The sequence below is a fragment of the Phyllobates terribilis genome, unplaced genomic scaffold (assembly GCF_046119375.1).
Source record: "Phyllobates terribilis strain yellow unplaced genomic scaffold, ASM4611937v1 Scaffold_9__5_contigs__length_417890890, whole genome shotgun sequence".
NCBI classification, from domain to species: domain Eukaryota; kingdom Metazoa; phylum Chordata; class Amphibia; order Anura; family Dendrobatidae; genus Phyllobates; species Phyllobates terribilis.
The window spans coordinates 174582667-174594942 of NW_027362769.1; the positions used below are offsets into that span (position 1 = coordinate 174582667).

Consider the following 12276-nt stretch of genomic DNA (forward strand, 5'->3'; position numbering starts at 1 on the left):
TCCATGCCACAGACTGATCGCCTCCATGCCACAGGCTGATCCCTCCATGTCACAGGCTGATCCCTCCATGCCACAGACTGATCGCCTCCATGCCACATTGCCGCATTGATGCAGTAATTGATGCAGAAAGAGCCGACCAAGTATTGAGGGCATTTACTGAACAGACATTTGGGATTTTAAAAACATTTTTCAAGCTGTTGTTATAAAGTATTCTAATTTACTGAGATAATGACTTTTGTGTTTTCATTGGCTGTAAGCCATAATCATCAACATTAACAGAAATAAACACGTGAAATAGATCCCTCTGTGTGTAATGACTCTATATAATAGATCCCTCTGCGTGTAATGACTCTATATAATAGATCCCTCTGCGTGTAATGACTCTATATAATAGATCGCTCTGTGTGTAATGACTCTATATAATAGATCCCTCTGGGTGTAATGACTCTATATAATAGATCCCTCTGGGTGTAATGACTCTATATAATAGATCCCTCCGGGTGTAATGACTCTATATAATAGATCCCTCCGTGTGTAATGACTCTATATAATAGATCCCTCTGTGTGTAACGACTCTATATAATAGATCCCTCCGGGTGTAATGACTCTATATAATAGATCCCTCTGTGTGTAATGACTCTATATAATAGATCCCTCTGTGTGTAATAACTCTATATAATAGATCCCTCTGTGTGTAATGACTCTATATAATAGATCCCTCCATGTGTAATGACTCTATATAATAGATCCCTCCGGGTGTAATGACTCTATATAATAGATCCCTCTGTGTGTAATGACTCTATATAATAGATCCCTCTGTGTGTAATGACTCTATATAATAGATCCCTCTGTGTGTAATGACTCTATATAATAGATCCCTCTGTGTGTAATGACTCTATATAATAGATCCCTCTGTGCGTAATGACTCTATATAATAGATCCCTCTGCGTGTAATGACTCTATATAATAGATCCCTCTGTGTGTAATGACTCTATATAATAGATCCCTCTGCGTGTAATCACTCCATATAATAGATCCCTGTGTGTAATGACTCTATATAATAGATCCCTCTGCGTGTAATGACTCTATATAATAGATCCCTCTGTGTGTAATGACTCTATATAATAGATCCCTCTGTGTGTAATGACTCTATATAATAGATCCCTCTGTGTGTAATGACTCTATATAATAGATCCCTCCGTGTGTAATGACTCTATATAATAGATCCCTCCGTGTGTAATGACTCTATATAATAGATCCCTCCGTGTGTAATGACTCTATATAATAGATCCCTCCGGGTGTAATAACTCTATATAATAGATCCCTCCGTGTGTAATGACTCTATATAATAGATCACTCTGTGCGTAATGACTATATAAGAGATCCCTCTGTGTGTAATGACTCTATATAATAGATCCCTCTGTGTGTAATGACTCTATATAATAGATCCCTCTGTGTGTAATGACTCTATATAATAGACCCCTCTGTGTGTAATGACTCTATATAATAGATCGCTCTGTGTGTAATGACTCTATATAATAGATCCCCCTGTGTGTAATGACTCTATATAATAGATTACTCTGTGTGTAATGACTCTATATAATAGATCCCTCTGTGTGTAATGACTTTATATAATAGATCACTCTGTGTGTAATGACTCTATATAATAGATCACTCTGTGTATAATGACTCTATATAATAGATCCCTCTGTGTAATGACTCTATATAATAGATCCCTCTGCGTGTAATGACTCTATATAATAGATCCCTCTGTGTGTAATGACTCTATATAATAGATCCCTCTGCGTGTAATGACTCTATATAATAGATCCCTCTGTGTGTAATGACTCTATATAATAGATCCCTGTGTGTAATGACTCTATATAATAGATCCCTCTGTGTATAATGACTCTATATAATAGATCCCCCTGTGTGTAATGACTCTATATAATAGATCCCTCTGTGTGTAATGACTCTATATAATAGATCCCTCTGTGTGTAATGACTCTATATAATAGATCACTCTGTGCGTAATGATGACTCTATATAATAGATCTCTCTGTGTGTAATGACTCTATATAATAGATCGTTCTGTGCATAATGACTCTATATAATAGATCCCTCTGTGTGTAATGACTCTATATAATAGATCCCTCTGTGCGTAATGACTCTATATAATAGATCCCTCTGTGTGTAACAATTCTATATAATAGATCCCTCTGTGCGTAATGACTCTATATAATAGATCCCTCTGTGTGTAATGACTCTATATAATAGATCCCTCTGTGTATAATGACTCTATAATAGATCCCTCTGTGTGCAATGACTCTATATAATAGATCCCTCTGTGTGTAGTGACTCTATATAATAGATCCCTCTGTGTATAATGACTCTATAATAGATCCCTCTGTGTGCAATGACTCTATATAATAGATCCCTCTGTGTATAATGACTCTATATAATAGATCCCTCTGTGTGCAATAACTCTATATAATAGATCCCTCTGTGTGTAATGACTCTATATAATAGATCCCTCTGTGTGTAATGACTCTATATAATAGATCCCTCTGTGTGTAATGACTCTATATAATAGATCCCTCTGTGTGTAATGACTCTATATAATAGATCCCTCTGTGTGTAATGACTCTATATAATAGATCCCTCTGTGCGTAATGACTCTATATAATAGATCCCTCTGTGCGTAATGACTCTATATAATAGATCCCTCTGTGCGTAATGACTCTATATAATAGATCCCTCTGTGTGTAATGACTCTATATAATAGATCCCTCTGTGCGTAATGACTCTATATAATAGATCCCTCTGCGTGTAATGACTCTATATAATAGATCCTTCTGTGCGTAATGACTCCATATAATAGATCCCTCTGTGTGTAATGACTCTATATAATAGATCCCTCTGCGTGTAATGACTCTATATAATAAATCCCTCTGCGTGTAATGACTCTATATAATAGATCGCTCTGCGTGTAATGACTCTATATAATAGATCGTTCTGTGCATAATGACTCTATATAATAGATCCCTCTGTGTGTAATGACTCTATATAATAGATCCCTCTGTGCGTAATGACTCTATATAATAGATCGCTCTGTGTGTAATGACTCTATATAATAGATCCCTCTGTGTGTAATGACTCTATATAATAGATCCCTCTGTGTGTAATGACTCTATATAATAGATCCCTCTGTGTGTAATGACTCTACATAATAGATCCCTCTGTGCGTAATGACTCTATATAATAGATCCCTCTGTGCGTAACGACTCTATATAATAGATCCGTCTGTGCATAATGACTCTATATAATAGATCCCTCTGTGCTTAACGACTCTATATAATAGATCCCTCTGTGCGTAATGACTCTATATAATAGATCCCTCTGTGTGTAACGACTCTATATAATAGATCCCTCTGTGCGTAATGACTCTATATAATAGATCCCTCTGTGTGTAATGACTCTATATAATAGATCCCTCTGTGTATAATGACTCTATAATTGATCCCTCTGTGTGCAATGACTCTATATAATAGATCCCTCTGTGTGTAATGACTCTATATAATAGATCCCTCTGTGTATAATGACTCTATAATAGATCCCTCTGTGTGCAATGACTCTATATAATAGATCCCTCTGTGTATAATGACTCTATATAATAGATCCCTCTGTGTGCAATAACTCTATATAATAGATCCTTCTGTGTGTAATGACTCTATATAATAGATCCCTCTGTGTGTAATGACTATATAATAGATCCCTCTGTGTGTAATGACTCTATATAATAGATCCCTCTGTGTGTAATGACTCTATATAATAGATCCCTCTGTGTGTAATGACTCTATATAATAGATCCCTCTGTGCGTAATGACTCTATATAATAGATCCCTCTGTGTGTAATGACTCTATATAATAGATCCCTCTGTGCGTATTGACTCTATATAATAGATCCCTCTGCGTGTAATGACTCTATATAATAGATCCTTCTGTGCGTAATGACTCCATATAATAGATCCCTCTGTGTGTAATTACTCTATATAATAGATCCCTCTGCGTGTAATGACTCTATATAATAAATCCCTCTGCGTGTAATGACTCTATATAATAGATCGCTCTGCGTGTAATGACTCTATATAATAGATCCCTCTGTGTGTAATGACTCTATATAATAGATCCCTCTGTGTGTAATGACTCTATATAATAGATCCCTCTGTGTGTAATGACTCTATATAATAGATCCCTCTGTGCGTAATGACTCTATATAATAGATCCGTCTGTGCGTAATGACTCTATATAATAGATCCCTCTGTGCGTAATGACTCTATATAATAGATCCCTCTGTGTGTAATGACTCTATATAATAGATCCTTCTGTGCGTAATGACTCCATATAATAGATCGCTCTGTGTGTAATGACTCTACATAATAGATCCCTCTGCGTGTAATGACTCTATATAATAGATCCCTCTGCGTATAATGACTCTATATAATAGATCGCTCTGCGTGTAATGACTCTATATAATAGATCCCTCTGTGTGTAATGACTCTATACAATAGATCACTCTGCGTGTAATGACTCTATATAATAGATCCCTCTGCGTATAATGACTCTATATAATAGATCCCTCTGCGTGTAATGACTCTATATAATAGACCCCTCTGTGTGTAATGACTCTATATAATAGATCCCTCTGCGTGTAATGACTCTATATAATAGATCGCTCTGTGTGTAATGACTCTATATAATAGATCCCTCTGTGTGTAATGACTCTATACAATAGATCCCTCTGTCTGTAATGCCTCTATATAATAGATCTCTCTGTGTGTAATGACTCTATATAATAGATCCCTCTGTGTGTAATGATTCTATATAATAGATCCCTCTGTGTGTAATGACTCTATATAATAGATCCCTCTGTGTGTAATGACTCTATATAATAGATCGCTCTGTGTGTAATGACTCTATATAATAGATTCCTCTGTGTGTAATGACTCTATATAATAGATCGCTCTGCGTGTAATGACTCTATATAATAGGTCCCTCTGCGTGTAATGACTCTATATAATAGATCCCTCTGCGTGTAATGGCTCTATATAATAGATCACTCTGCGTGTTATGGCTCTATATAATAGATCACTCTACGTGTAATGACTCTATATAATAGATCGCTCTGCGTGTAATGACTCTATATAATAGATCCCTCTGTGTGTAATGACTCTATATAATAGATCTCTCTGTGTGTAATGACTCTATATAATAGATCCCTCTGTGTGTAATGACTCTATATAATAGATCCCTCTGTGTGTAATGACTCTATATAATAGATCCCTCTGTGTGTAATGACTCTATGTAATAGATTGCTCTGCGTGTAATGACTCTATATAATAGATCGCTCTGTGTGTAATGACTCTATATAATAGATCGCTCTGTGTGTAATGACTCTATATCAGTGGTCCCCAACCTTTTTTACACCAGGGACCGGCTTGAAGCAAGATCATTTTTCCATGGCCCAGCAAGGAGGGGGTGGGGTGGGCGGGGCTTTGGTCATATGGGGGCGGGGTAATGGAGGGATTTGGAGTTTAGCGCATACTTATCATATAGTGTAGACCAGGTCCCCGCCAGGAGCTATGCCAGGAGCCCCACATAATGTGCTGTGCCAGGAGCCGCATCACTGAGGCCCCATCACGCCCTGCAGCAGGACAGGGCAGCTGTCCTGACAGCTGCTTTTCAGCTGCATTTACTTCATCCCAGGGGCGGACACAGACTGTAGTGGGCCCCTGTGCAAGAAATTTTTGGGGGCCCCCCCCGCCCTTCATAAGGCAACAAAGTTATGTAAACATAACCCCCCCATGTGCATCTCTCACCCCCCCATGTGCAGCTCACCCCCGTGCATCTCTCATCCCCCTCCGTGCATCTCTCATCCCCCCCCGTGCATCTCTCATCCACCCCCCGTGCATCTCTCATCCCCTCCGTGCATCTCTCATCCCCCCCGTGCATCTCTCACCCCCCCCCGTGCATCTCTCATCCACCCCCCGTGCATCTCTCATCCCCCCCGTGCATCTCTCACCCCCCCGTGCATCTCTCACCCCCCCGTGCATCTCTCATCTCTCCCCTCCCTCCCATGTGCATCTCTCATCTCTCCCCTCCCCCATGTGCATCTCTCATCTCTCCCCTCCCCCCATGTGCATCTCTCATCTCTCCCCTCCCCCCATGTGGATCTCTCATCTCTCCCCTCCCCCATGTGCATCTCTCATCTCTCCCCTCCCCCCCATGTGGATCTCTCATCTCTCCCCTCCCCCATGTGCATCTCTCATCTCTCCCCTCCCCCCCATGTGGATCTCTCATCTCTCCCCTCCCCCATGTGCATCTCTCATCTCTCCCCTCCCCCCATGTGCATCTCCCATTCCCCCCACTCCTAGTTAATTGTATTTAAAAAAAAATAAAACTTGTTATACTTACCCCCATGCGATCCCTGCAGAATCCTGGCGCTCGTCCAAATCGCTGACACCAGGTTCTCCTGACTTCCGGCCATGTGACGGCGCCGTCACATGACCGGAAGTCAGGGGAATCATGAAGGTGCTGCCGCAGCAGCGCAGCGCTAAGATGTCCCGGACCCGGCGCTTAGCATGCGGCCGGGGGCCCCATGAGGAGAGAGACGCACAAGAGGGGGGCTCCGAGGGGGCTCCTACCGGCCGGGCCCCATACTGGAGTCAGGGCAGTCATGCCCTGATGGCGGCCCTGCTGGAGGCTGGAGGGGCCCCCTCTCCCCGCGGACCGGCTGAAAAACCCCAACGGCCCGGTCCTGGTCCGCGGACCGGCGGTTGGGGACCTCTGCTCTATATAATAGATCCCTCTGTGTGTAATGACTCTATGTAATAGATCCCTCTGTGTGTAATGACTCTATATAATAGATCCCTCTGTGTGTAATTATTCTATATAATAGATCCCTCTGTGTGTAATGACTCCATATAATAGATCACTCTGTGTGCAATGACTCTATATAATAGATCGCTCTGTGTGTAATGACTCTATATAATAGATCCCTCTGTGTGTAATGACTCTATATAATAGATCCCTTTGTGTGTAATGACTCTATATAATAGATCCCTCTGTGTGTAATGACTCTATATAATAGATCACTCTGTGTGTAATGACTCTATATAATAGATTCCTCTGTGTGTAATGACTATATAATAGATCCCTCTGTGTGTAATGACTCTATATAATAGATCCCTCTGTGTGTAATGACTCTATATAATAGATCCCTCTGTGTGTAATGACTCTATATAATAGATCCCTCTGTCTGTAATGACTCTATATAATAGATTCCTCTGTGTGTAATGACTCTATATAATAGATCCCTCTGTGTGTAATGACTCCATATAATAGATCCCTCTGTGTGCAATGACTCTATATAATAGATCCCTCTGTGTGTAATGACTGTATATAATAGATCCCTCTGTGTGTAATGACTCTATATAATAGATCCCTCTGTGTGTAATGACTCTATATAATAGATCACTCTGTGTGTAATGACTCTATATAATAGATCCCTCTGTGTGTAATGACTCTATATAATAGATCCCACTGTGTGTAATGACTCTATATAATAGATCCCTCTGTGTGTAATGACTCTATATAATAGATCGCTCTGTGTGTAATGACTCTATATAATAGATCCCTCTGTGTGTAATGACTCTATGTAATAGATCCCTCTGTGTGTAATGACTCTATATAATAGATCCCTCTGTGTGTAATGATTCTATATAATAGATCCCTCTGTGTGTAATGACTCCATATAATAGATCACTCTGTGTGCAATGACTCTATATAATAGATCGCTCTGTGTGTAATGACTCTATATAATAGATCCCTCTGTGTGTAATGACTCTATATAATAGATCCCTCCGGGTGTAATGACTCTATATAATAGATCCCTCTGTGTGTAATGACTCTATATAATAGATCACTCTGTGTGTAATGACTCTATATAATAGATTCCTCTGTGTGTAATGACTATATAATAGATCCCTCTGTGTGTAATGACTCTATATAATAGATCCCTCTGTGTGTAATGACTCTATATAATAGATCCCTCTGTGTGTAATGACTCTATATAATAGATCCCTCTGTCTGTAATGACTCTATATAATAGATTCCTCTGTGTGTAATGACTCTATATAATAGATCCCTCTGTGTGTAATGACTCCATATAATAGATCCCTCTGTGTGCAATGACTCTATATAATAGATCCCTCTGTGTGTAATGACTGTATATAATAGATCCCTCTGTGTGTAATGACTCTATATAATAGATCCCTCTGTGTGTAATGACTCTATATAATAGATCACTCTGTGTGTAATGACTCTATATAATAGATCCCTCTGTGTGTAATGACTCTATATAATAGATCCCACTGTGTGTAATGACTCTATATAATAGATCCCTCTGTGTGTAATGACTCTATATAATAGATCGCTCTGTGTGTAATGACTCTATATAATAGATCCCTCTGTGTGTAATGACTCTATATAATAGATCCCTCTGTGTGTAATGACTCTATATAATAGATCCCTCTGCGTGTAATGACTCTATATAATAGATCCCTCTGTGTGTAATGACTCTATATAATAGATCCCTCTGTGTGTAATGACTCTATATAATAGATCGCTCTGTGTGTAATGACTCTATATAATAGATCCCTCTGTGTGTAATGACTCTATATAATAGATCCCTCTGTGTGTAATGACTCTATATAATAGATCCCTCTGTGTGTAATGACTCTATATAATAGATCACTCTGTGTGTAATGACTCTATATAATAGATTCCTCCGTGTGTAATGACTCTATATAATAGATCCCTCTGTGTGTCATGACTCTATATAATAGATCCCTCTGTGTGTAATGACTCTATATAATAGATCCCTCTGTGTGTAATGACTCTATATAATATAGGAGTTTCACTTTTTTTTATTGAAGAACTGAAATAAATTCATTTTTTGATGATATTCTAATTCAGTGAGATGCGCCTGTATTTCAATTCTCATTCATATTCAAAGCCCATTTCATAATCCTCCTGGTCGTCCTCGGAAACAGACAACCTTTTAGATCCTCCCTGTTGTCAGACATGTGCCCTATTAGATTAAAGGTTCCCATACACAGTAGAGCACAGTCAGATGCACCGGACCATTTCAGTAGTACCGGTCGATCTCATCCCAACAGATAAGAGTCCCGGGGAGGAGGATCGGGAATGTAGAATCTCTCTGCGGATCCTTCTTATCTCAGTGATGTGACTGGTGAGTATGACCTTACCTTTGGGTAGTAAGAACGGCAAATCTGAGCCAAATCTCTACCGGTGACTACACCGAGCCGTATGGCCAGCCGCTGGCATATAAGACCAAGGAAGGTAGCGCCAAGAAGAACCCACAAGAGCTGGAAAGATACAGAGATAACGGCATTAACATGGCCCCAATAGCAGAATGCTCGGCCGGTGATGAGGATCTCACTATACAATGAGTGGGACGAAACCTTTGGGCTCCCACCTTAAATCCAGCAATTGCTCCGCACTGGAGGTCAGACTCAATGTTCCCAGGGTCCAGGTAGGCGATGCTCATGAGGAACCCGGGTCCGGTAAACGCCCAGAGCTTGCGGAAGCTGAATCCAGCCTGTGGGGGGGTCAGAAATACAGGACGGAAAGCGGGTCAGATGCAGGGTGAGGGGTAAATCAATTCAACCATGGGGGTCACATAAAGCAGAGGGGGAGGATTAGCAAGAATCAAGCTGGAACCATGGCATAACCACAACATCAATGGGATTCAGCTACAGACAGGCAGCTCCCCCTAGTGGTGGCTGCAGACAGATTCTTATCATGTATTTCTGTATACAGGGAGCTCCCCCTAGTGGTGGCTGCAGACAGGATCTTATTGTGTATCTCTGTATACAGAGAGCTCCCCCTAGTGGTTGCTGCAGACAGGATTATATTGTATATCTCTGTATACAGGGAGCTCCCCTTAGTGGTGGCTGCAGACAGGATCTTATCATGTATCTCTGTATACAGGGAGCTCCCCCTAGTGGTGGCTGCAGACAGGATCTTATCATGTATCTCTGCATACAGGGAGCTCCCCCTAGTGGTGGCTGCAGACAGAACCTTATCATGTATCTCTGTATACAGGGAGCTTCCCCTAGTGGTGGCTGCAGACAGAATCTTATCATGTATCTCTGTATACGGGGAGCTCCCCCTAGTGGTGGCTGCAGACAGGACCTTATCATATATCTCTGTATACAGGGAGCTCCCCCTAGTGGTGGCTGCAGACAGAATCTTATCATGCATCTCTGTATACAGGGAGCTCCCCCTAGTGGTGGCTGCAGACAGGACCTTATCATGTATCTCTGTATACAGAGAGCTCCCCCTAGTGGTGGCTGCAGACAGAATCTTATCATGTATCTCTGTATACGGGGAGCTCCCCCTAGTGGTGGCTGCAGACAGAATCTTATCATGTATATCTGTATACAGGGAGCTCCCCCTAGTGGTGTCTGCAGACAGAATCTTATCATGAATCTCTGTATACAGGGAGTTCCCTCTAGTGGTGGCTGCAGACAGAATCTTATCATGTATCTCTGTATACAGGGAGCTTCCCCTAGTGGTGACTGCAGACAGAATCTTATCATGTATCTCTGTGTACGGGGAGCTCTCCCTAGTGGTGGCTGCAGACAGAATCTTATTATGTATCTCTGTATACAGGGAGCTCCCCCTAGTGGTGACTGCTGACAGAATCTTATCATGCATCTCTGTATACAGGGAGCTTCCCCTAGTGGTGGCTGCAGGCAGAATCTTATCATGTATCTCTGTATACAGGGAGCTCCCTGTAGTGGTGGCTGCAGACAGAATCTTATCATGTATCTCTGTATACGGGGAGCTCCCTCTAGTGGTGGCTGCAGACAGAATCTTATAATGTATCTCTGTATACAGGTAGCTTCCCCTAGTGGTGACTGCAGACTGAATCTTATCATGTATCTCTGTATACAGGGAGCTCCCCCTAGTGGTGGCTTCAGACAGAATCTTATCATGTATCTCTGTATACAGGGAGCTCCCCCTAGTGGTGGCTGCAGACAGAATCTTATCATGTATCTCTGTATAAAGGGAGCTTCCCCTAGTGGTGGCTGCAGACAGAATCTTATCATGTATCTCTGTATGCAGGGAGCTCCCCCTAGTGGTGGCTGCAGACAGAATCTTATCATGTATTTCTGTGTACGGGGAGCTCCCCCTAGTGGTGGCTGCAGACAGAATATTATTTATTTCTGTATAATGTGAGCTCCCCCTAGTGGTGGTTGCAGGTAGCTAGAATATTATAATTGATCTTTAGGAGGAAAAATGCAGGATTTGAAGCTCTGAACAGGAAAAAAACAACAACTCAAACAAAAGAAAGTGATAAGCCTTTTACTACTCTTGAGCATACATAAGAGCACTAACCAATTCACCCTTCTAAACCACCAGACATATTAGTTGTGCATCGGGACCATTTTGTATTTGCCTATAACAAAATCAGAACACTAAGGTAATTTGGTATCCACTTATAAGGCATCCTAGACCACCACCAATAACAATAATAACCCCTTTACTGCCATAATCAATATTATACCCTAAACTTCTCTAGACCACCAGGAATATAACCAGACTCAGTATTAGTAACCACTAGTGTTGAGCGAGCATGCTCGACACTGCTCGGTACTCGCCCGAGCATCACGCTACTCGGGATGTTCGGCGAGCGCCGAGCATTTCCGGGTTACTCGGGCGGGAGCTCGGGTCTCCGCCCTGCATGTTTGGCGCTCTTTACAGAGCCAATGAACATGCAGGGATTGCCAGCCAGTCACTGTAATGCCGCAGCCATGTTGGTTGTGGGCATTACAGTGATTGGCTGGCCGCACAGCGTCACCTCGAGTATTTAAAACCGGGCGCCGCCATCTTGGACACAGTCGCTCCGGATCAGACAGTGTAGGGAGAGCTGCTGATTTAGGGAGAGATATATACTGCGAAATAGTTAGTGTAGGGTCTGTAAAGGCTGCCAGATCAAACGAACAGTCCTTCTCAGGACTAATATCCATCCCAGATATCAGGCAGGCAGGCTGTATAGGAGACGCAGTGGTTATACCAGCAAACGCTGCATTACAGTCCTGTGTGCTCCTGTTTCTGAAATTGCTGGACTTAGCTCCAGGTCTCGGGGGCCAGAAAAAATCCTTTTTTTTCATCTAAATCCTCTTT

At 41.6% G+C, this 12276-nt stretch overlaps 1 protein-coding gene across 1 annotated transcript in view; it reads right to left on the bottom strand.

The window, feature by feature from the left end:
* SLC11A1 (solute carrier family 11 member 1) overlaps nucleotides 1–12276 on the bottom strand; it is a 191939-nt gene that overhangs the window by 148946 nt on the left and 30717 nt on the right. The window contains exons 3-4 of the mRNA XM_073647412.1: nucleotides 9560–9682; nucleotides 9330–9449 (exon numbers count right to left, since the gene is read on the bottom strand). Coding sequence (XP_073503513.1) covers nucleotides 9330–9449; nucleotides 9560–9682 — 243 coding nt within the window. The remainder of the gene's footprint in view (nucleotides 1–9329; nucleotides 9450–9559; nucleotides 9683–12276) is intronic.